This window comes from Mauremys reevesii, linkage group 2, assembly GCF_016161935.1.
Source record: "Mauremys reevesii isolate NIE-2019 linkage group 2, ASM1616193v1, whole genome shotgun sequence".
Taxonomy (NCBI): Eukaryota; Metazoa; Chordata; order Testudines; family Geoemydidae; genus Mauremys; species Mauremys reevesii.
In genome coordinates this window covers 235,845,445-235,871,489 of record NC_052624.1, presented here as the reverse complement: position 1 = coordinate 235,871,489, position 26,045 = coordinate 235,845,445, and the positions used below count along the sequence as shown (strand labels likewise).

General features: G+C 42.1%; 1 protein-coding gene across 2 annotated transcripts in view; it reads right to left on the bottom strand.

Annotated features, from left to right (window-relative positions):
• Positions 1-26,045, bottom strand: part of ZC2HC1A (zinc finger C2HC-type containing 1A) — a 65,398-nt gene that overhangs the window by 30,270 nt on the left and 9,083 nt on the right. For both annotated transcript variants that reach the window (XM_039526657.1, XM_039526658.1), the window contains exons 2-4: positions 3,905-3,981; positions 2,537-2,653; positions 312-453 (exon numbers count right to left, since the gene is read on the bottom strand). In XM_039526657.1, the coding sequence (XP_039382591.1) occupies positions 312-453; positions 2,537-2,653; positions 3,905-3,981 (336 nt within the window). The remainder of the gene's footprint in view (positions 1-311; positions 454-2,536; positions 2,654-3,904; positions 3,982-26,045) is intronic.

Here is a 26,045-nt window from a genome sequence, read left to right as displayed (position 1 = left end):
CTCGTAAAAGTTACATATTTCCCTCAGCTCCTTAGCCAACCGCCAGATTGTTCAATAACATTTTGACATACATGTGTTAAAAGTGAAAAAAAAATCAGAGAAAATGGGATAACAAAAATAATAGGACATAAACAATTTTTAGCCAGTCAGAATAAGTAACCACAACTCATCAGCTGCTTAGCTGTTATCAGATGACAGTTTTCTGTATGCATTCATGAACATTTTATTCCAATATATTCCTTATCAATTCAACACATACAACATATCAAAATTCTTTACAAACATCTACAGCACTTCACCATTTCACATACCTGGATCATATGAAGGTGGAGGAGGGGGAGGAAGTTTTCCACCCTCTTTGAGAGTTTGATCTAGTCCTTTGGCTGCTCGTATAGTTGCTATAAACTCCTCATGTTTTCGTCTCCAGTTGGACTGTTTTTTGGGAGGTTCTGGCTAAGAAGCCAACAGAAAAAAAGCTGTTGTATTTACTGTAAAATGAAAGAACCCAAAACCCACATTTCTGCTTTTATTATACAATTTTTAATACCATTATATTTAAAATCCTGACTGACCCTAAAGCTAAGGAAGACAAATAGCTCTCAGGGCTTGCAAAGAGAGTATGGCTGACACCTTAGACCAAAAAAAAAGAAGAAAAAGAAACAGAGAGAAACTTGGATATTCAGTCTCAGTACAAGGATGGCAAAAGATTTTGTGTCAGAAATATAAAGAGCAAATACTTTTATCAGCAACATGATTGGTATTTCCTGAAAACTTGATCTCTGATACTCTTTTTCTCTCTGATCCCTAGTCCAGAACCAATGCTTAGTGTGATGTAGTGGGATATGTCTGCAGCAACCTATGAACTCCATTTTATACTGTAACTTCTATTACAGGGGTGGCCAAACTGTGGCTCACGAGCCACATGCGGCTCTTTTACCATTAAAGTGTGGCTTGCAAGCCCTCTCTGCCCCCTGCATTCTCCACCTACCAGCTGCGGTGGGAGGGAACTCGGGATCTCTGCCTTGCACTAGTGTGGTAGGGTAGGAGCTTCTGTCCAGTAGGGAGGAGGCTTTCAGGGCTTCAGTCCTGTGGGGTGCACATGCTGGGGCTCAGGGCTTCAGCAGGACTGGGGCTGAAACCGCAAGCTCTGGCTCCCAGCAGGTGTGCTCCAGCTTTCGAATTTCTGAAGACTGTTGTATGCAGCTCAGAGGGCCAGTAAGTTTGGACACCCCTGTTCTATTATGTGTTATGTGCTAAACACATGTATAACTTTCCCCAAGGCAAGTCTATTATGATGTACTCTGCCCAGGAAAGGTGCTTGTCATCTTGTTCAAGGACTGTCACTGAGAAGCCATCACAGAGCAAACTAGGGCCAGCAATTTTGATTGTGTCTCAACTGCTGATCCAACTCCATGGAACAATGGATTTTCTACACAGGAGCATCAGCATAGCTAGTAGATCTGCAGCTGCTCAGCAGAGACCATGGCAAAAGTAGTGAGACTGTATTTAAGAGGGTACGTCCACTGAGAAGGCAGGAGGGATGCGGCCTAACCTCAAACACTGACAGGATGTGTAGAAGGGAGATCAGAGCAGGGATGCACCTCAGGACTTTATTTTTTAAATATCTGTAATTTTCTAGTGCTTTTTAAGAGAAAAGTGACTTGGCTAAGCCAGTGTTCCTGACTTTCCTGTAATCTTATCCCTGAAAGGTTTACATCCACAGTTAGGTGGAACTCTGAGGCACTGGTTCCAGAGTCTGGGGCAGCTGGATTACAGAGTCTCCACATCTTAAGGTAGGGTTCAGACAAGGGGTCTGAACTTCAGAGTGTGTCTTACATAATCCAGACCTAGAACAGTGACCAGAATCTGCTCAGACCCAGTTAGTTTAGATGCATGTAGGACCCAGTGGTTGGGTCCAATCATGGCCATCCAGAGGGAAACTGGGACAGGCTGTTGCACTTTGAATAGTATATTAATCTCCAAAACATTTGCACTGGTCCTTCAGATTTCAAAATTATGTCATTCTGATTACCACCTTTTTCTTCCTGTATTTCGATCACAATATGATTTTAGTAGCCAATGTCATATTAAATGACACAGGTTACTACTTTATATCACTGGAAAGCTAGGTCTGTTTCTATCTAAATTTCAATTTTTTGCAAGATAGTGGACCTTAAAATTATTACTGCTCTCTTGATCTAACTGCACGTTTTAACTACTTTTACCATATACCCATTACTAGCACTGGCATTCCTTGCATATAAGCAATGAATTAACCACATACATCTCTATCCCGATACAACGCGACTCAATATAACACAGATTTGGATACAACGTGGTAAACCAGCGCACGGCGGGGAAGTGGGGCTATGCACTCCGGTGGATCAAAGCAAGTTTGATATAATGCAGTTTCACCTATAACGAGGTAAGATTTTTTGGCTCCCGAGGACAGCGTTATATTGAGGTAGAGGTGTAATACATGCCTGTGTATGGTATTTTGTCAAAAATGATAATATTCAAGAGGTTATTTACCTACCCGTGGCTTTAGAGGTTTTACTGTGGAAATATCAGTTCCTTCTGCTCTCTGTCTGCTGGAATCAAATGTCTTCCTTTTCTTAGTAGCGGTTTTTTGGCAAATGGGTGTATGCTTTTTCTGAAAGAAGAAGACGAAAGAAATCTATTGTATGCAATATTTATATCTGGATACAGAACAACATGAAGTTCTTCCTTATCAGCTATTTCAATCACCAACAAAAAATAACTAGGGCTGTCAAGAGATTAAAAAATGTATTGCGATAAATCGTGTGATTAAAAAAAATAATCACGATTAATCGCACTGTTAAATAATAGAATACCATCTATTTAATATTTTTGATGCCTTCTACATTTTCAAATATATTGATTTCAATTACAACACAGAATACAAAGTGTAAGTGTAAAATTATTTTTATTACAAATACTTGCACTGTAAAAAATAAAAGAAATAGTATTTTTCAATTCACCTAATACAAGTACTGTAGTGCAATCTCTTTACCATGAACTTTGAACTTACAAATGTAGAACTATGCAAAAAAAATAACTGCATTCCAAAATAAAACAATGTAAAACTTTAGAGCCCACAAGTCCACTCAGTCCTACTTCAGCCAATCACTCAGACAAACAAGTTTGCAGAAGATAATGCTGCCTACTTCTTGCTTACAATGGTACCTCGCACTGTTGTAGCCGGTGTTGCAAGATATTTACATGCCAGATGCGCTAAAGATTCATATGTCCCTTCATGCTTCAAGCACCACTGTGCTCAATAACAATTCAAAGCAGAGCAGACCGATCCATACTCATTTTCATCATCTGAGTCAGATATCACCAACAGAAGTTTGGTTTTCATTTTTGTTGGTTTGGGTTCTGTAGTTTCTGCAGCACAGTGTTGCTCTTTTAAGACATCTGCAAGCACGCTCCACACCTTGTCCCTCTCAGATTTTGGAAGGCACTTCAGAGTCTTAAACCTTGGGTCCAGTGCTGTAGCTATCTTTAAAAATCTCACATTTTGGTACCTTCTTTGCCTTTTGTCAAATTTGCTGTGAAAGTGTTCTTAAAACGAACATGTGCTGGGTCATCATCTGAGACTGCTATAACATTTTCAGAAGTGAGTAGTAATTATAAGTGGCTTTAAAGAGGCCTGATTTTCACAAAGTGCTGGGCACTGCAACTCTGAAAATCAGATCCCTTTAAGGTGTTTCAAGTTGAGCACCCTAAAAAAACAGGAACTCAATATTATTAGTAACTTTTGAAAATTTAAACTGAGATGCTTTGCTGCACTGACCATGTCAGAGGTATCAACACACAGGGTTCTCAGATTGATATACCCATTCCAAAAGCAAATGGAAAATATAATCACTTTACTCACCAGTGCTGGTGGAAAGAATGTCCTTCCACAAATCTTGCATGGTAATAGATCTCCAGCTGGCAGTGTAATATCATTTTCTAACAAAAAGAAAAATAAAGCATGCATATTTATTATAAGCAAACTGAATTTTTCAACCTTTTGCCAACTTTAGTTATGTAAAAATCTTATCTTCCACCAAATAGTTGACAATACTATAATTACAAGACAAATATTTTGAATTTATTTTTCTTTTTGGCAATCCAATAGCTGAAACTAAAGAAAGAAAGCTACAAACATACCAGAGATTTTAAGTCAGAACACTAATTCGCTTCATTGCTCTTTAATAAAAAGAAGATTTGGTGTCTGGATTTAGAGTATCACTTTGCCCATTGTATCAGTAGGGGAAACTATGAAAGCCAATGGGAAATTTGCCAAAGCCCTGGTCTACACTATGAGTTTAGGTCGAATTTAGCAGCGTTAGATCGATTTAACCCTGCACCCATCCGTGCGATGAAACCATTTTTGTTGACTTAAAGGGCTCTTAAAATTGATTTCTGTACTCCTCCCCGACGAAGGGATTAGTGCTGAAATCAACCCTGCTAGGTCGAATTTGGGGTAGCGTGGATGCAATTCGACGGTATTGGACTACGGGAGCTATCCCAGAGTGCTCCACTGTGACCGCTCTGGACAGCACTCTCAACTCAGATGCACTGGCCAGGTAGACAGGAAAAGCCGCGCAAACTTCTGAATTTCACTTCCTGTTTGGCCAGTGTAGCGAGCTGATCAGCACAGGTGACTAGGCAGAGCTCATCAGCACAGGTGACCATGGAGTCCCAGAATCACAAAAGAGCGCCAGCATGGCCCGAACGGGAGCTACTGTATCTGATCGCTGTATGGGGAGATGAATCCGTGCTATCCGAACTCCGTTCCAAAAGACGAAATGCTGGAATATTTGAAAAAATTTCCAACGGCGTGAAGGTCAAAGGTTATAACAGGGACCCGCAGCAGTGTCGCGTGAAGCCTACCAAAGAACCAGAGAGGCAAATGGCCATTCCGGGTCAGAGCCCCACACATGCCGCTTCTATGATGAGCTGCATATCATTCTAGGGGGTGCCCCTACAACTACCCCACCCCTGTGCTTCCCTCCTCCCTCACCGGCTACCTTGGCAGTTATCACCCAATTTGTGTGATGAGGTAATAAAGAATGCATGAATTTGAAACAACAATGACTTTATTGCCTCTGCAAGCAGAGATCAAAGATGGGAGGAGAGGGTGTTTGGCTTACAGGAAAGTAGAGTGAACCAAGAGGGTGGGTTTTCAGCAAGGAGCAATAAACAGAACTTTCACACCCTAGCCTGGCCAGTCATGAAACTGGTTTTCAAAGCTTCTCTGATGCACAGCACACCCTGCTGTGCTCTTCTAACCATCCTGGTGTCCGGCTGCACATAATCAACAGCCAGGAGATTTGCCTCAATCGCCCACCCTGCCATAAATGTCTCCCCCTTACTCGCACAGATATTGTGGAGCACACAGCAAGCAGTAATAACGATGGGAATACTGGTTTCGCTGAGGTCTGACTGAGTCAGTAAACTGCGCCAGCGAGCTTTTAAACGTCCAAAGGCACATTCTACCATCATTATGCACTTGCTCAGCCTACAGTTGAACTGCTCCTTACTAGTGTCCAGGCTTCATGAGCCATGGGAGCAAGGGGTAGCCGTGACCGCGTGGTGCTGCTGACTGGAAGAGCAGCCTGAGGCAGAAGCCTCCAGCTGGCATGATATTCCAGGCAGGACTGAATCTCCATTAGACGAAACTTAAAGAAGATATCCTCAGGTTGGCAGGGCCTGATGAAATACACCCTAGAATACTTAAAGAACTGGCTGAAGAGATCTCTGAGCCATTGGCGATTATGAACCTACTATACTGTGGGTGCACAACTGGTTGGAAAACCACACTCTGAAAGTAGTTATTAACGGTTCACAATCAAGCTAGAAGGGCATATCGAGTGGGGTCCCACAGGGATCTGTCCTGGGTCCAGTTCTATTCAATATCTTCATAAATGATTTGGATAATGGAAAAAAAGAGAACACTTATAAAGTTTGTGGATGATACCAAGCTGTGAGGGGTTGCAAGTGCAGTGGAGACAAAATTAGAATTCAGAATGATATGGACAAACTGGAGAAATGATCTGTAATAAATAGGGTGAAATTCAACACGGACAAATGAAAATTACTACATTTAGGAAGAAATAATCAATTACACAAATATAAAATGGGAAATCAGTACTGGGCACCATTTTGGGAAAGATGTGGACAAATTGGGGACAGTCCAGAGGAAAGCAACAAAAATGATTAAAGGTCTAGCAAACATGACCTAGGTGGAAAGACTGAAAAAGTTGGTTTTGTTTAGTCTGGGAACAAGAAGACTAAAAGGGGACATGGAGAAGGGAGAACAAGATAACAGTCTCCAAATATTTAAAAGGTTGTCATTATGAGTAGTGTGATAAATTGTTCTCCTTAATAACTGAGGATAGGAAAAGAAGTAATGGGCTTAAAATGCAGCAAGGGAGATTTAGGTTATACATTAGGAAAAACTTCCTAATTGTAAGTGTTGTTAAACACTGGAACAAATTACTTAGGGAGGTTGTGGAATCTGCATCATTGGAGGCTTTTAAGAACAGATTAGACAAACACCTGTCAAGGAAGGCCTCGATAACACTTAGTCCTGCCTCAGTGCAAGGGACTGGACTAGATGACCTATTGAGCCCCTTTCAGTCCTAGATGCCTATGATTCTATATTTCATATTTTTAGCTCATTAATTATTGCAACTTTTCGGAAAGAAACAATATTTTTGAGCACCATGCATGAGCAGGTCCTTTATCACAGCATTATGTGGCCCATGTTTCCTATTGTAAAACTAATTTTGACAGTAATCCTGAGATATATTTAATGTCGTAAGTCATAATCGAACTTCCTTCTCCATCATTTAAACAATATATAATTGCATTTCAGCACAATCACGCAAATGCTATGCAGTAGCGTGGTACTCCCATCAGATAACACTTAAAATGGCAACAGTAACTAGGAGGCTTGATTTTGATAAAAAATACTGTTGCAAACCAGATGAAAATTGTCTTCACATCAAATGAATCAAACCATTTTAATCAGTTTTCTCAGGGCCTGATCCTGCAAACACTTAAACATGTGCATTACTTACTCATATGCAGTCTAGACGATTTGATCAGCCTGTGTCATTTTTCACACTGAGCTAGGCAGCTAAGCCATTTTTATATAGGTTTTTCTTCATTCCCCAGAATCTGACAGTCAATAATATGGAAAATACAAGCCTCATTTCCCTTCGATTTTTAATTTAGTGAATTACTCTAATTGACAGCACAAAATATTGAAGTCTTCTGTTTAGCCACAGTTCAGATTTCCTCATATCACCTGCCAAGGTGCTTCAACCCTGACCAAAAACAAATTGTGAGAAAGTAGTTGGCTCCACATTCCAGTGTACCCCTTAGCCTCTTTGCTGAAATTGCCATCAAGCGTGCCAAATGTGAGGGTGGCTTTCCCCCAGGAAAAGGAGTAAAACCAGCATTTTTTCCTACATAAGTCAGTAGGAACAAGTAAGAATCAGTAAATAAGTCATAGGGTGTCTTTCCTTACCAGTCCCCTGAGCCACTCATTCTTCCCCACATTTCCCAATAACAGAACAAATACTTTTCAGTAGCCAACTACTCATCATAAATTGGTGCTCAAATTCACCATTAAAAATAACAGACTAGGTTGGACACACTCAGTGAATCTAGAAGTATTGCTACAAGCCCATGCCAAAATGATAACATCGTTCTACATAATGAACACCAATTAGCCCTCATTGAAGCTACAGAATCAGTAGTAGTGAATTTCCTTACAGCATTCTTAACATTTCACTGCTGCTGTTGGTAGACACCCAGCTAACAAAAATATTTCCCAAGAGCAATTTCTTCTGCCAAAAATCACCAAGAAAACAAAAATACAATTTTGTAAACTAACAGGGAAAGTTCCAGACGTTCTAAGTGAGCCTCAACATTTTCAGGGTCATGTTCCCCTTATCCCTGGGGGGGAGGGGTGGACAGGGGTAAGGGAGCCGAGACTTGGTCTGCAGCTGCAAGCGGCTCTGGGGTTAGGAGTGGGGCTGAGAACGGAGCTGCTGTCAGGGGCTGGGGCCGGGAGTGGAGCTGAGGCCGGGCTGCAGTCGAGGCTGGGAGCAGGATCAGGATCCAGGGCTGCAGCTGGTGGCAGGGCCAGAGCAGAACTGGGGGCAAAGTGGGGCTGGGTGGTGCTCCCTCCCCAGGAGTGGGGCTTAGAACGGAGCTGCTGTGGTACTATAATCAAGTTCCTATTTTTTAAAATGTTTTCATCTCTCTGTTGCTATGTGAAAGACCCACACAAATAGAGAAAACTGGCTGGCAATAAATGCCATCAAATCCACAAAATAAACAAAAACTTGATAAAAGATATTTTAATGCCTTTCACCAATAGTGATGTAAGGTATTAAATTTAACACTAACAGTACATAAAACAATTTGACATAGAAGTATTATAGGCATGGTTGGTAGCACCGCATTAAGAATGCACAACATTTTCCAGAACAAGACTTTGTTTTAGTTGTAACTCTGACAAACTAAACTTTAGGGCTGAAGTTTTCCATGCCAGGTGTTTGCCTCGGGGCTGATTTTTTCAAGTTTCAGCCAAAACAGCTCAGAAACAGCAGAAAACAAGGTTAGAGGAAAGTACATTGCTTTGCAACTGAAAAAAAATCTGGTGTCCTTGACTTCCAAAAGTTCTAGTGCCCCCATGATTTGAAGCAGAGACTTGCAATTTGGCATAGGGCGGCCTTTTGTATCAGGAATGTCTTTTGTTGACACTAAAAATCCACCCAAATTTTGTAAGTAATAAGCCTTTGAAAAAAAGTTTGTTTGCACCTATTCAGTAGAAACTTGCATTTTAGTATCGAAAAGTCTCTAAAATTTTGCCATAATTGAACATGCTCCATTTCCTCACAGTTCCTATGTGCTGACAGAATTACACATATGCCACCTCAAGAGAACGATGGAACACACTCCAGCCGAATCTGTCCTAGCAGACCAGGCAATTTCTTCCCCAGTCTGGCTCGTCCCCTCTGCATTCAAATCAGATGGCTTCTTCCTCAATGTATCCTGGCTGTCAGTCCCTTCAGCTATGTCTACCCAATGTAAGCCTAGGGTTAGTGGGACTCAAGTCAGCTCACCTATGTCATAGAAATCTGGACCTGAGCATCTGCACTGCATTTTAAGCCTAGGATAAGAATTTTCTGACCTATGCTCAAACCTAGGGCTCTGGCATTCACACTGCAGTGCACAGACCCAAGTCAAAGTAACTGTATCCCAGAGTGCCTAGCACCAACCCCATGTTGACATTCTAGCCCTAGGAACATGGTGCACTGTGGGAAAACTCTACTGCCCCCCGTTTCCTAATTACGGCGGTGCTATTGATGGAACTCAGGTACCCATAAGGAACACCTGAGTTCTTGGCTCAGCCCTGCTTGGGGAGGGATAACCCCCAACAGCCAGGAGCTGCCTCCCACCTGGCTACTTTGCTCCTTGTTCTGTGCAAGTGCCACTCAGCAGCGAGGAGGAGCAGGAGCTGCTGCTGCAGAAGGAGCAGGAAGGGGGAAATGAGCTCGACCAAACACTAATGGCACTTCCAACCAGCTGCACTAGCTGCCTGCAGCTCTGCTACTTTGCTGCCAGGAACTGTGGACACATTTGGAGAACTCCTGGGACCTGAGGAAAGCCATGGCTGAGTGTATACAGGAAACCCTAGGTCCCAGTTTAACATGGGTCTCAGACCCTGCAGGGTCCTGGGATGCTGGGTTCAAGCCCTAGGTTAGTACAAATGTATTATGGACACCACAGGGTTTTGGCTTGAGCCTGGGCTCACACCCAGTCTTAAACTGTGATGTAGACATACCCTTTAAGAGCACAAGAGATACAGGCTCCCTCCTCTCAGTTCCAATGCCTGGCTCCACCCAGGCATGGAACAACACTTAAAGGGAAAAGAACATATTGGGAAAAATTGCTAGAAATGTCAGGAACTCAGTTGCTTAGTTGCCTAGAAACCCAATGAGCTCACTGGGACCAATAAGTGACTGTGCTCCATGACTGGTCAGAAGAGCCAACAGATCACCATTTAAGCACTGTAACAGCAGCAGCACAGTGGCTGCTCAATGCATTCCACAGCTGCAGGTGTGCCAGGCCTGCTTCCTGTCCAGTCTGTTGACTTGAATTTTTTGGGTTAAATGTTATGGCTCGCCACTGATCGCATCTGACCAGAAGATTTATACGTTCTTGTCCAATTCAGACTACAGGGTCCAAGAACTCAGAGAGTTCTATAGCAGGAGAGGACTCTCGGGGTGCTTGACAAGAACGCGTACACTGAGGACAATATCAAATTGATAAAAACTTTATTGAGATTAACAAAAAAATAATAAATGCTATGAAACTTATGACTGCAAAACAGGTAAAAGAATTCCAACACTCCTGGTGGTAACATTTCTATTGTAAGTACCTTAACCTAACATACTCACACCCTTCCTTGAGGACCTGGTAATAGGAGGTGAAGGACCAGCCTTACTCCTGTCATACCCAATAACCCGATGGTTCTCGCTTCCCCAACAGTTAGGAATGTTCAGTAGTTATACTATACTGCACAAGCTGAGCTGATAGCGTGATAGAAGACAGAATGATAGGTGGATAAAAAAGTCTACAGAATATAGGAGAACAAAGAAAAGAAAGCTTCCTAAGATATCCTTACATGGTGTGTTATAGGATCCTGACGCTATGTAATTCAGGCCCAACCTACTATACCCAAATCTTATTTCCGAAATGTATGGGTACCCTTATCTTATAGGTTAGTGGATTATGACACTTACTTTCTACATATTAATAAGGATTGTTTTACTCCAAAAACTGCCAACCTAGGCTTTCTTGGAAACTTCCAGGTTTGTGGTATACCCTGCGGTTACCAACCGGTTGCAAACGCCGGATAAATCTGTTCAGTGTTGTGTGTAGTTCCTCCCTTTGGTTCCCCAAAGTTTAGGGACCATTTCTATCTGTGGCAAAGGTTGCCAGCTTTTATGCTGATTTACTCTTAACTGATTATACTTTTAGCTATTTAGCGGATCTTACCGGATACACGCTGGCAGGCTTCTTGCATTTCAGCAAAACTTATTCTATGTATAATTATTAGGAAACACATATCATATGCCGCAACACATCCTAATTTCATAGGAATTAAAACTGATAAAATATAAGAGTCGTATATGAAATGGATTAATTCAGAAAGAGAAACATATTTGATATGGCTGGCTGGCTTAGTAGGATATAATAGCTAGCAAAGTATTCCTTTGGGCTACAAGCCCTTGCTCCACCACAGCCCTAGTCCATGCCTACCTCTGAACTCCTGATTCCTAACTCCTGGCTCCAACCACTGACTTGTCTCTTGACCACGCCTCCAGTTCTGCCCTCTGATTGTGCTCCAACCACTAGGACAAGACTCCTGCTCTGACTGCTAGATCTCACGACCTACACCTGAGTGTATGACAGTGAGACTGGAATGGACTGGAGAGAAAAACTGTGAAAGGGAGCCTGTGGGAGGTGGGGAAAGGAAGATGGGGCTGGGGGCTAGGTCGGAGGGGAGAGACAGATCAGACAAGGAGCCAAGAGGTGAGAAATTGGGACTCAGTGGGCAAGCAGACTGGGGACAAGCAGTCAAGGTGAGAGGGCACTGGGACTGGTTGGGCAGAGGCTGGGAATGGCAGGGACCATACTCGGAAAGGAAGCCGGAGCAGGTAGCTAGGACTGGAAGGACAAGGAGGTTGGCACTGAGATAAGAAGCCTGAGGAATGGAGACTGGGATAGGGACCAGGAGCAAGGCAGGGACAAGTTGGAAGAGACAGAGCAGAAGGTATCAACCTTGGTGAGGGAACAGGCAGAAGAGTGTGCTCTCTAGAATATACTCCCCTGCAGAGCCTGGAATGCAACCCAAGATCTCACCATTCCTCTGATGTCAGCAAGTGTGTGTACTCCTCACTGACAAAAAGTCTCATTATTCTCTGGTGTTAGTTCACAAAGGATGACTGTCATAAATAAACAGATCAGGGTTAAGATCTCTTTTCCCTGGAAAGGGTTAACAAGCTCAGTAACCTGAGAAACACCTGACCAGAGAACCAATCAAGGAACAGGATAATTTCAAATCTCTGTGGAGGGAAGCCTTTGTCTGTGTTCTTTGTTTGCTGAGAGCTCTCTTTGGATCTAAGAGAGGTCAGTCATGTCTCCAAGTTCTCCTGGAGTAGTTCCTACTATTTAATAGTGAGTATTAATTAGAAAGGCGGATTAGTCTTTTGAGTTGCTTTCTATATTTGCAATTGTGTGTTTGCTAAAGGAAATTCTTTATTCCTGTTTGCTGATATTGCTTTTACTGAGAAAGAAGGGAGGGGGAATTCTCTCCAGAGATTGATAAATTTAGACCCTGTATATTGTTCCAATTTGGTTACAGAGACAGTGACTTTTCTTTTTATTCTTTAATAAATTCTTTTCTATTAAGGACTTGGTTGATCTTTCTTTGGGTGGATTCTCAGGGAAAGGGGAGGGGGAGGTATCCCTCTGTAGTTAAATCCCGGTGTCTCTCCTAGGAAAAGGGAGGGGGAAGAAGCAGGGGGGAATGGTTTATTTCTCCTGGGTGTAAGAACTCCATGGATTTGGGGCTCTTGGAATCCCCTAGGATTTTGGGGAAGGACTGTGTCTCAATCCACGTACCTGATTGAGTGGTGGCAGCTTTTACTAGATCTAAACTAGGATTTTAGTTTAGAGGGAAACCAGTGCAGGTCCCCACATTGGAACCAAACAGCTCTAAGTGGGGGTGAGACCTATGACATGGTGGGCAGCGGTGAGGATTTTTTCTGAACCAGAGAGCCATTGCTATTCTCTTCTCCTAAAGCAGGACTGCAGGTTAGGAGGGAGAGATACCCCGAAGGCAAACAGACAAGGTTTTCTAACTGGCTTTGTTAGAAGGAGTTTTTTTCAGCTGGGCTAAGCTGAAGGGAGCTATTCTCTTCTTCTAGAGCAGGAAAGCAACCTGAGAGAAGAGGGAGTTTACAAGTATTCCGTTTCTAACTAGTATTGTTAGAAGGAATCTTCAGCACGGTTGGCTGGAGGGAATTAGTTTTTCTAACCAGGCTTTTGTTACAAGGAACACCCTACTGAGAGGGTACTTAGCAATTTGCAAAAGACAGTGGCAAAACCGGTTTTTCTACCTTCTTGGGAGCCAGGAGGGGGAGATTGTTTTTTTTTTTTTTGGAAACAGATTTTCAGCTGGGTTTAGCTGAGGGAAATAAGGTTTTCTAACAGGCTTTGTTAGCAAAATATTTTTTTTCTTCTTTTCTTTTTTTTCTTTTTTCTTTCTGGTTGCTTCAAAAAACAGCTAGGGAAAAGGTGTAAGTTTTTTTGGGAGGCTTGTTAGAAAGGACCCCCACTGTGAGGTACTTAGCAAGTGCTAGAAACAGGACAAACCAGTGTTTTTTTTTGGTCTTCTCAGTATATCAGCAAACAGCAGCTACACATTTGCAAATAAAAAGTTTTTTGTTTCTTTTTATTCAGTCGTGAATAGAAAGGGTAGGAAAAGTGAACCAAGCAATACAGTTCACTGAATGCAGAGGGGTGTGGCCAGCACCAGAAAGCACAAAGACATGGAGAAGCAACAGGCCAGAGAGGCTAACCACAAGAGGGAGCTGGAGAAACAAAAAGCTGACCACAGAGCCAAAGAGGCAGCCAAAGAGGCTGAGCACAGGAGACAAATGGAGTTAAAAGACAAAGACCTGGAATTAGCAAGAGCTAACCCACATGTTCCAGCCAACCCTAACAATCCTTCTCCAGGCACAGTTCCCCATCCCAAGAAATTTCCCACCTACATGGCAGGTGAGAACACTAAGGCCTTCTTGAAAAATTTTAAAAGGACCTGCCATGGGTACAGCATCCCTGAAGACCAGTACAAGGACTGGTCAGAAAAGTGGACTTTTGCTGTCTATGACAATTATTCCATCCCCATGCTACCAGGGGAAAACTTGGCCAACCATGTGCAGCTGGCCAAGAAGGGGGGAGTGGTCACCCGCAGCCAGGCCAAACAAGCAGGCACTCCCATCCCTGTTCCTGAGCCATCCACCAGGACCCCGTCTGTGTTACCAGAGACCCAGACCAAGGTGGTGGAACCGGATCCCATGCCAACAACTACAGCAGCCATTGTACATCCAGTCCCAGGACCGGAACTGGAAGAGCAACCAGCGGCAGAACCAGTGCCAGCACTGACGCCAGCGCTTGCAACTCCACCGCCAGAGGGCGCCAATGGGCCTGAACTGGCAGAAACAGCAGACAACCCTACCCAAGAGGCTCAGCCAAAGCCTGAAATATCACCTTGTGCACCAGCGGAGAGCGGTCCACAGTCAATGGAAACAACCTCATCACCTACATCGCTTCCAGAGGGACCAAGCCCAAGTCCACAGTCTAAGGAGGAACTAGTGTCTCCAGCTTCAAGGAAACAGTTCCAGACTGAGCAGGAAGCCGATGACAGCCTTAAGAAAGCTTGGGCGGCGGCACGGAGCAACCCACCGCCTCTCAGCTCTTCTAATCGATCCCAGTTTGTTGTAAAACAAGGACTTTTATATAACAAGATTCTTTCTGGTGGACACCAGAAAGGCCAGAATCCTCAAAAACAGTTGGTAGTTCCAACTAAGTACCAGGACAAGCTCTTAAGCTTGGGCCATGACATCCCAGTGGTCATTCTGGGGTGAACATAACCAAGGACAGGTTGGGGAAGTCCTTCCACTGGGAGGGGATGGGCAAGGACGTTGCCAAGTATGTCCGGTCAAATGCATAAAAAGTGTTCTTCAATGTCAAATACCTTGTTGTTTACATACTTAGTAGTATATGTAATAGTGCATGTGTTTTGTTAATCTGTTTATTTTAAAGTTCTAGAAGGAAATCACCGCCAGTGTGGTTCCCCCACTGTCTGCGATTTGGGGGGCGTGTCATAAATAAACAGATCAGGGTTAAGATCTCTTTTCCCTGGAAAGGGTTAACAAGCTCAGTAACCTGAGAAACACCTGACCAGAGAACCAATCAAGGAACAGGATAATTTCAAATCTCTGTGGAGGGAAGCCTTTGTCTGTGTTCTTTGTTTGCTGAGAGCTCTCTTTGGATCTAAGAGAGGTCAGTCATGTCTCCAAGTTCTCCTGGAGTAGTTCCTACTATTTAATAGTGAGTATTAATTAGAAAGGCGGATTAGTCTTTTGAGTTGCTTTTCTATATTTGCAATTGTGTGTTTGCTAAAGGAAATTCTTTATTCCTGTTTGCTGATATTGCTTTTACTGAGAAAGAAGGGAGGGGGAATTCTCTCCAGAGATTGATAAATTTAGACCCTGTATATTGTTCCAATTTGGTTACAGAGACAGTGACTTTTCTTTTTATTCTTTAATAAATTCTTTTCTATTAAGGACTTGGTTGATCTTTCTTTGGGTGGATTCTCAGGGAAAGGGGAGGGGGAGGTATCCCTCTGTAGTTAAATCCCGGTGTCTCTCCTAGGAAAAGGGAGGGGGGAGGAAGCAGGGGGGAATGGTTTATTTCTCCTGGGTGTAAGAACTCCATGGATTTGGGGCTCTTGGAATCCCCTAGGATTTTGGGGAAGGATTGTGTCTCAATCCACGTACCTGATTGAGTGGTGGCAGCTTTTACTAGATCTAAAGTAGAATTTTAGTTTATAGGGAAACCAGTGCAGGTCCCCACATTGGAACCCAACAGCTCTAAGTGGGGGTGAGACCTATGACAATGACCACCTACTATTTATTCATGCATCTGACGAAGTGGGTATTCACCCTCGAAAGCTCATGCTCCAAAATGTCTGTTAGTCTATAAGGTGCCACAGGATTCTTTGCTGCTTCTACTATTTATTGTTATCTTTTATTCCGTTAGCTCAAGTGGCAGACATCACATTTAAAGGTTCCACCCTAGTGAGGAACTATGTGAGTGTCAATACGAAGCCACGTGATGGGATTTGTTTGGGTTTTTTTATTTGCCTTTTTACAAATCTAAGAAATTATACAAAAAATGACTGTGTTAAAAGAACATAATTAAGATTGCAAAGTCAAGCATTCAGGGGTTAGGAAATGCTAGAATTAAGGTTGCCTGTGCAATCTTAAACTGCATCCCCTTATTATGCATTATGATGGAGACTTTAAATATACATACTAGTTTTTCCATATGATCCCTGCGTTATTGGGTGCAAAGGATGGCTCTGCACTATGGATGTGTCATGGTTCTGTAGTAAAGGAGACTCTTGTCTGAAAGACCCCTGCTTTATCTCCTGAAGAAATCAAAAGGTGTGTAATGAATGAGGCAGGGGATCCCTACTAGTAGGCAGGGATTGTCTACTAGTCTTGTTTGTACCATGCCTAGTACTCTGGAGCCCCATACTCGGTTGACCCTTAGACACTACTATACTAATAATACATTGTGTCAGAGTTATAAAACTAAGCCATAAAAATGGGCTTTCTGCCCACCCCCTCCACCTTCATAGACAAAAACCTCAATTAAACCCCTACAAAATTCTTATTGAAAATAATTTCTTCTATAAGCACTCTAAGGCCTTCAAACTTTAAGAAAAACATTGATGGCTGAAAAATGTTTTACAGAAGATGTCATTTACTTCTGCTAACTCATTTTCTCTCAATGGTCCAAATCTTGTAACCCCTTAGATGCTTAAAGATAGCATAAATCTCTTTTGAGATATACATTTGCAAGTGTTTTTTCATTTAAATGTAAGCAGCTAACCCAAGAACTTCCCAATATCACTGCTATGTAAACGGTAAGGTGTTTTCTGTACCAATATGGAGCCCAATGATTTTGCTATAACTGGTTACTAATGCAAGAAGCCATTTGAGTACAGAATATTTATATTAATTGCAGAATCAGTTACCTGACTATACTTAAGCCATTTCCTCACCGCTCCAGCTCCTATGCCCTTCATTGGCCCCCTCTGGGCTCCAATCAGGGGCGGCTCCAGGCACCAGCACGCCAAGCACATGCCTGAGGCAGCAAGCCACTGGGGGCGCTCTGCCGGTCGTCGTGAGGGCAGCAGGCAGGTTGCCTTCGGCGGCGTGTCTGCGGAGGGTCTGCTGGTGCCGCGGCTTCAGCAGACCTCCCGCAGGCAAGCCGCCAAATCTGCGGGACCGGGGACCTCCCGCAGGCAAGCCGCCGAAGGCAGCCTGCCTGCCATGCTTGGGGTGGCAAAATACCTAGAGCCACCCCTGGCTCCAATGGGAGTTGCAGGGGCAATGCCTGCAGATGGGGCAGCGTGCAGAGCCACCTGGCCACGCCTCCGCGTAGGAGTCATAGCAGGGACATGCCACTGCTTCCGGGAGCCACTTGAAGTAAGCGCCGCTCAGAGCCTGCCCCAGCCCTAATCTCCCTTCTGCTCTCCAACCCCTTGGTCCCTGCCCAGAGCACCTTCTTGCACCACAAACCTCTCATCCCCAGCTCCACCCCAGAGCCCACACCCTCAGCCGGAAACTGCACCCCTGCCCGCACCCCTGCCCCAGTCCTGATCCTTCTCCTGCCCTCCGAACCCCTTGGTCCCAGCCCAGAGCACCTTCTTGCACCCCAAATCTCTCATCCCCAGCCCCATCCTAGAGTCTGCACCCCTAAGAGCCCTCACCCCCTCCTGTACCCCAACCCCAATTTTGTGAGCATTCATGGGCCGCCGTACAATTTCTATTCCCCGATGTGGCCCTCAGGCCAAAAAGTTTGCCCACTCTTGTTGTAGGGGAAGCGAGTACAGAAAACATGTGCGATGGGCTTGCTGGGGATATGCACTGCAGAATTCTGTACTAATGGAATGTTGAATGCTGCGGAGAGGTCCAGGAGGATATGAATGGGTGTCTGCCCTCTATCCAATGACCGACCATCTGTCATTGCCACTAAAGCGACCCCATGCTCTGGCTGGAATCCAGAATGTGCCAGATTTATGGTATTAGCTTCAATAAGATGAACCTGTAATTGGTCTCTGGGTAGCTTTTCTCTATGTACTTGTTCAGGAATAGGAAGTTTGACACTCTGAGAGAACCAGGAGGCCTACAAGAAGCAGAGAGGTCCCCGGAGAGAAGCTGTCAGAGTCCCTGGGGAGGGGAGGCTAGGCAGTGGGGAAACCTGCTGGGAAGAAGGGTCTCTAGGGAAAGTTCCAGAGAGACAATGCACAGCTTAACCTTAAGACATATATAGAAAAACTCTGCAAGTAGACAGTCCCTGCTCCAAGGAGCTTACAAGCTAAATAAAGAGACCTCACAGTCCTCTTTGCTCATAAAAAGAACATTCTTACATTCTGTTAAAGTAAGGACTCTTTCTAAAACAAATATCTTAAGCTTTTCTGTCTCTTCCAAAAGGCAAAGCTCATCTTGATAACTGGTGTCATATACAAGAGATGTGTCCTGTTTTCGATAAGGCCTCTTGTTGTTTTGTTTGCCTTTTGGCCAAAATGGACCTCAGATTTATAACCTGCCATTTACAATATATTTACAACTTGAAGCTAAAGATGTCTATTAAATATTTTATACAAATCAAAATAACCAATGCTTATAAACACTTTTCAAAATATAGCATAAAAGAAAATAGTACAGAAAGTTAAAGTATCATAGACGTTATAAAAGCTGCATTGTAGAATCTGTGTAAATGCAACTGGGTGTAATAAACATGGTTTTATAGTCAAGGAAATTAAGATTAAAGTTTGAAAATGTCCACATTTTGGGTGCCCAATTTGAGATGCCTACGCTCTGATTTTTCAGAGTACTTAGCATTCTGTAGCACTTTCTATGTTCAAAGCATAACTCCCATTGACCTCCATTGCTGCTGTGAGTGTTAAGAACTTCTGCAGATTAGGCCCCAGGTCTCAAATCAGGCACTTGAAAATGAGAAACACACAGCTAGCGAACACCTATGATAAGTTTGATTTTAGGACTTCCCTAGCACCACACATGGTTTGATAAACTCCCCCTCCCGCCCCATCCAGCACATTTAAAATAGTTTTATTTAACTGATTTAAAAGGTTATGGTTTTGTACATTTTTAATTGAATTCCAAATTTCATCCAAATATACGTTGACACAAATCACAAGTAAAAAAATAATCTAAGAAAGAAATGAATCATTCACCATTTTCTAACATAATACAAACGTAAAAATTAAGAATCTGAATAAATGTATGTTAAGCAATGTAACTGCTTAAATAAATGTGTATTGATATAGTGTAACCTCCTGGATAGCAAGAAGTAGTACCAAGTTTAGTGTAAAGGCTGTATTTAGTTGCAAATCAATGTGTTTCAGTGGTTACCCCATAACTAAAAAGTGCAAATGCAAAACAAAATTAAAAATGATTTAAATAGTGATTAAAATTGGTAATTTAAATCAATTCCCCTTACTTCAGATCCCTAGCACAGACCCCTACCGCTTGATATAAAGGAGTGTCTCATCTACATGACCACTCTCTAGCAGCCTGCTTCTATTGAAATCAAGGAAAATCTTCTACTGACTTCAATGATGCAGCATGAGGCACTATCAAGACACCTGACATGCTTTACCAATGGGTTTGTTTTCTAGACAACATAGAGCACAACAAACAAGTAAGGTCTGAAATCAGCCTCTGTGTTATATTACAGTCCACATTAATTGTGCTACCTTCCAAAAAAAAATACTATCTGGTGATACTGTATCTTCTCGACTTCTAAGAGAATTCTGTGCCAAAAAAATAAAATTCTGCACACAGTATTTTAAAATTCTGCAAATTTTATTTGTCAAAACAACAATATAATCACACCAGTTTCTTTTATTTTGGTAATTTATTTCAAAATACCTGTCAACAAGTATGTCTGTAACAACACAGACAATGAAAAAGATTCAGGAAATGTTTTTTTCACAAACAGATTCCTTAACAGACATACTAATACAGAACTTTGAGCAATAATTCATTTAAACTACAATACAGAAATGAATTTCCAGCACCTCTAAGAAGCACTGCAAAGGCTTGGGGGAGTCAGAGGTAATGGAGGAGCTGAGGGAGAGGGAAGTAATTGCTTAGAAGAAGCCTGGGAGTGAACCTGAAGGGTTGTTGGGTACAGGTGGGAGAAGCATATAAAAGGGTTTTTTGGAAGGCCGTGGGGGAGGGATTGTTAGGAAGCTACTAAACCCTAACCTCTCCCATTCAGTCAGGCATAGCTGTCCCTGTCCCAATGTGGCCCTGCACTCCCAACCCCGTCCCCATGTGGCCCTACACCCCCACTCCAGTCTGTCCCCCCCAACTAGCCCTTCTAAAACCCAGTCTGACTACCCCAGCAGTCCTGTGTGTCCTGCTCTGTCTGTCCCCCAACTATATGTGCCTCTTCACCTGGTCCCGTGGGCAGCGCACAGTGAGGAACACAGCCTCTGATCTCTCCCTATTGGCTGTTATGGCTGGTGAGAAGCTGCTACCCTCTGTTCTTGCACCACAGCAGTCCCTGGTGGGCAAAAGGCATAACTGCAGTACTTCTCCAGCAGAATGTATTTATTTTCTGCGGGGAAAAAAGAAAAATCTGCAGGAGACATGAATTCTGCACAGAATTCCCCCATGAGTACTTTTCATAGGGGTGTTTGGAATTAAAAATGAGAAGAATCAATGAAACACCGATGAACACAAACTAAATTAAGTTGGAAGGTATTTTCTAGTGGAACTTCTAGTTCAGTTCCCTGCATCTTAACAGGACTGAGTTCACTGTTGATATGCTGCCATCTTTTCTAAGACTATTTGGCTCCAATTTCAGAAATTCAAAATACCTTTGTGTGCTCCCTGTTCTTAGTTATACTCTCTGCAAGTTTGCTGCGTTTCATTTTCTCAATTGTTACCCTTAAAATTTTATATTTGTGTCTATTTTTAGGGTGATTTGCTAATGTCTATTTATATTTTTCTGTATAACTTAAAATATCTTACAGCATATGTTTCTTTATCTCCAAATGGATTATAGTATATTATTCCATTAATATTGCACTTTTACTTGTGAAAAATCTCATCTTTATTGTCTCTATTCCCAGCACAGCCTGAGGCAAAATGTTTACACAGAAATTCAGAAAGATACCAAGTTTCTACCTGGAAAGGAGGACAAATATAGAACCCTTATCTGAGCTTTTGCCATAAGTTAAGATTTATAATTTATTATTTGTATTACTGTAGCACCTAGGAGCCCTAGTCATGGGCCAGGATCCCACTGTACTAGGCACTATACAAACACAGAATAAAAAGATGGAAGACTCATGTTCTTCCTTATTGACGAAATCAAGCAGGGAGACACTGTGTTCATTATTGCTGAATATTACCAGTCCCTTGCATGAGGATGAGAGGGTAGCAGAATCTCTCAAATGAACAATCCTGCTCGAGAAACCAGCTCCTTATGCAAACTATTTAAAAAAAAAAAAAAAAAAAGGATCAGTGAGAGTATAGCAAGGCAATTCTGGCAATACCAGAGTATTCAGATTTCCTTTCAGATTAGTTTGAGGCCTGGGAATGGTATGGTTGGTCTCCTTGGTTAATCTCCCGGGGTTGAATAAAGATCCAGCATCTTAGATCTTTTTTTTAAAAAACCTGCAAACAGCTTCCTTTGATACTTCGGACCATGAACTGTTAACAAGTCTGCAATGTGTGGCAGGAATTGGAGTCAGAATTAAGTGACTTGATATACTTCCCTCCAGAGGACAGAGTACAAATTATCTACCTGTAGTAATCTCATGTAGAGAATTACAGTGTTCTATCCTGACCCGTTTTGTTCAAGAAGCATGGAAGGACACTGGAGAGAAATAGCAAGATGATTTGGGTCGAAGTGGTATCACTATGCTTATGCCACACAGCTCTAAATCTCCATTTCACTGAACCCAGATTGCACAGTCACCTGGTTTTCCCAGTATCTGGCAGAGATTGAGTCCTGAAAAAGAACAAGCTGGCTGAGCTCTATCTAGATAAGACGTTGTCTGTCTGGGTAAAAGAAATCAGAAATAGTTTTAGAGCAGCTATATCACCATTGGTTAATAAAAAGTTCATGTTCCAGGAGATCTTCTGTCAGTTGTGTCTGGAGAATGCTTCCCAAATTTTCAGCTGCCTCCAATTACCGCAGCAATAACCAGAAGTGCTTGCTTCTAGAATGTGTTTCACCTCCAGTGGTTGGATCTGACATTTGTGGGGAGTGTCTTTGGTGTCACTAAATTTTTATTAGGGCTGTCGATTTATCGCAGTTAACTCATGCGATTAAGTAAAAATATTAATAGCAATTAATCACAATTTTAATCACACTGTTAAACAATAGAACAACAATTGAAATTTATTAAATATTTTGGATGTTTTTCTACATTTTCATATATATAGTATTCCGTCTTGTAACTGAAATCAAAGTGTATATTTTTATTACAATATTTGCACTGTAAAAATGAAACAAAAAGTGTTTTTCAGTTCACTTCATACAAGTACTGTAGTGCAATCTTTGTTGTGAAAGTGAAACAAAAAAAATCTACATTTGTGTTACATAACTGCACTCAAAAACAAAACAATGTAAAACTTCAGAGCCTACAAGTCCACTCAGTCCTACTTCTTGTTCAGCAATTGCTAAGACAAACAAGTTTGTTTACATTTACGGGAGATAATGCTACCATCTTCTTATTTACAATGTCGCCAGGAAGTAAGAGCAGGGATTTGCATGGCACTTTTGTAGCCGGCATTGCAAGGTATTTACATGCCAGATATACTAAACATTCATATGCCCCTTCATGCTTTGGCCACCATTCCAAAGGACATGCTTCCATGCCGATGACACACGTTAAAAAAATAACGCGTTAATTAAATTTCTGACTGAACTCCTTGGGGGAGGATAGTATGTCTCCTGCTCTGTTTTACCCGCATTCTGCCATATATTTCATGTTATAGCAGTCTCGGATGATGACCCGGCATATGTTGTTCGTTTTAAGAACACTTTCACAGCAGATTTGACAAAAGGCAAAGAAGGTACCAAATGTGAGATTTCTAAAGATTTCTAAAGCACTGGACCCAAAGTTTAAGAATCTGAAGTGCCTTCCAAAATCTGAGAGGGATGAGGTGGAGCATGTTTTCAGAAGTCTTAAAAGAGCAACACTCTGCTGCAGAAACTACAGCAGAGTGGATAAAATCAACCTTCTGCTAGTGCTATTTGACTCAGATGATGAAAAAAAGAATATGCATCGGTCCGCTCTTCTTTGGATCGTTATTGAGCAGAACCCGTCATCAGCATGGATGCATGTCCTCTGGAATGGAGGTTGAAGCATGAACGGACGTATGAATCTTTAGCATATCTAGCACAAATATCTTGCAACGCCAGCTACAACAGTGCCATGCGAACGCATGTTGTCACTTTCGGGTGCCATTGTAAACAAGAAGCAGGCAGGATTATCTCCTGCAAACTTGTTTGTCTGAGTGATTGGCTGAAGTAGGAATGAGTGGACTTATAGGCTCTAAAAGTTCTACATTGTTTTATTTTTGAATGCAGTTATTTTATTTAAATAATTCTGCATTTGTAAGTTCAACTTTCATGATAAAGAGATTGCACTACAGTACTTGTATTAGGTGAATTGAAAAATTCTATTTCTTTTGTTTTTTTACAGTGCAAATATTTGTAATAAAAAATAAATGAGCATTTTACATTTTGTATTCTGTGTTGCAATTGAAATCAATATATTTGAAAAAGTAGAACACATCCAAAAATATTTAAATAAATGGTATTCTATTAATAACAGCGCAATTAATCACAGGATTAATTTTTTTAATTGCTTGACAGCCCTAATTTTTAATTGAAATTGTATTATAAGTTTTCTCTTTTTAAAAGTTGTGTGCACAAACCTAGATAAAATTTGTTGTATAAACTGAAAAAAATGCATGTACTATATTTATTAGTAGCAGTTTGACATTCCTGTAAAATGCCATATGTTGTCCTTCAAAATTTATCTGCTGTGCTGACATAAAAAATCTTGGTCACTTGTGGCAACCAAAACTCCATTCAAACTTGCAGAAACTCTCTAGTATAAAAGTTTCCTTTTATATGATATAGATGCATCAGATTATCTCTAAAAATTCACAAACATTTATGCAAGGGCTGACAAAAGTGTTCCCATACAATTTCAAATTTCACTGCTTCCTCACATAATTTTTCCAAAACGTTTGCATTTTTCCCTGCTATTATTGGTATTCCATCCACTTGAATTGGGGGGGGGGGGGGGAAATCTCAGTGCTTATACACTTCAGATTGTTTTGCCTTGGAAAGATCTTGTGATCTTCTGATATTAATTCAGGCTACAGTCCCTTGAGCGCCCGTTTCCATTATATTTCCACTGATCAGTGTTGTCTGGGATGTCATTTTTATTTATATTTTTACTATATTATTTAAGTGAAGCAGAGACTGACAAATAGCACAAGCAATGGTCATACAAAAATGACAATGTGACCACATGTAAAATATGCCATCTGGGAAACACTTCTTGGGAAGGCATATTTAAACATGTTTAAAAGATTAAGAAAACTAAAATGAGGGATGAATCAAGGGAGAGAACACAATAGGACAAACAGTAAAATGAGAAAATGATACTAAAGGTGGCTAATAAATAGGGCCCTACCAAATTCATGCCCATGAAAAACACATCATAGACTGTGAAATCTGGTCTTCCCCTGTAAAATCTGTTGTTTTGTGTGCTTTTACCAATATTACACAGATTTCACAGGGGAGACCAGCATTCTCAAATTGGGGTTCCTGACCCAAAAGGGAGTTGCGGGGAGGGGGAGGTCACAAGGTTATTTTAGGGGAGTCACAGTATTACTACCCTTACTTTTGCGCTGCCTTCAGAAATGGGTGGCCGGAGAGTGATGGCTGTTGGCTGGGTGCCCAGCTCGCTCTGAAGGCAGCACCCCACCAGCAGCAGCACAGAAGTAAGGGTGGCGATACCATACCATGCCATCCTTACTTCTGCGCTGCTGCTGGCGGCGACTCTGCCTTCAGAGCTGGGCTCCCTGTTAGCAGACACCGCTCTCGAGCTGCACATCGCTGAAGGCAGCGCTGCTGCCAACAGCAGTGCAGAAGTAAGGGTAGCAGTACTGCAACCTCCCCTACAACTCCTTTTTGGGTCAGGACCCCTAAAATTACAACAAAATCAAATTTCACATTTAAAAGCTGAAGTCATGAAATTTATGCTTTTTAAAATCCTATGACCGTGAAATTGACCAAAACAGACTGTGAATTTGGTAGGGCCTAATAATCTGGGTTGCCAGTTTTGCAAATTCTCCATTTGAATGTTGCATAGACATATGCTATCTATGCTCATATTTGTAGAATATGATCAAGTCAAAGGGAGAAGGTGTGTTTATAAAATCCTTTGTATGCTGTAACTAACAACACTGGACACCTTCTTAAAGTGTGTTTGTCAGTTACAATTAAGCTGCTGCTGGAAATTTTAAGTGTATACTTCATTTAATCAAGGCCATCATTACAGTTTTCATAAACTATTCACTAGATTGCCTCAGAAGTTAGATGCTTAAATGCTCAAAGACCCAGCACATTTCAAACACAATAATAAGTTCTCTCTTCTCAATACCCATCCTTTCACATACTTCTAGTTAGGGGCCAGGTTTTTTTAATTTAAAATGCAGTTTGCAAACAAAATGTTAGTAGTAGGACATACTTTATCCACCCAAAATTGAAGAGAATGAAATTAAAAAGAGGAAAGACTTACGCATTCTTTTCCATCTTCATATTGCCAATGCAATTGATAATGCGCTACAATACACCATAAGGCAGTGATTCCCAAACTTGTTCCGCCGCTTGTGCGGGGAAAGCCCGACAGGCCGGGCCGGTTTGTTTACCTGCCGCGTCCGCAAGTTCGGCAGATTGCTGCTCCCAGTGGCCGCGGTTCGCTGCTCCAGGCCAATGGGAGCTGCTGGAAGCAGCGGCCAGTACGTCCCTCAGCCTGCACGTCCCTTGGCCTGTGCCGCTTCCAGCAGCTCCCATGG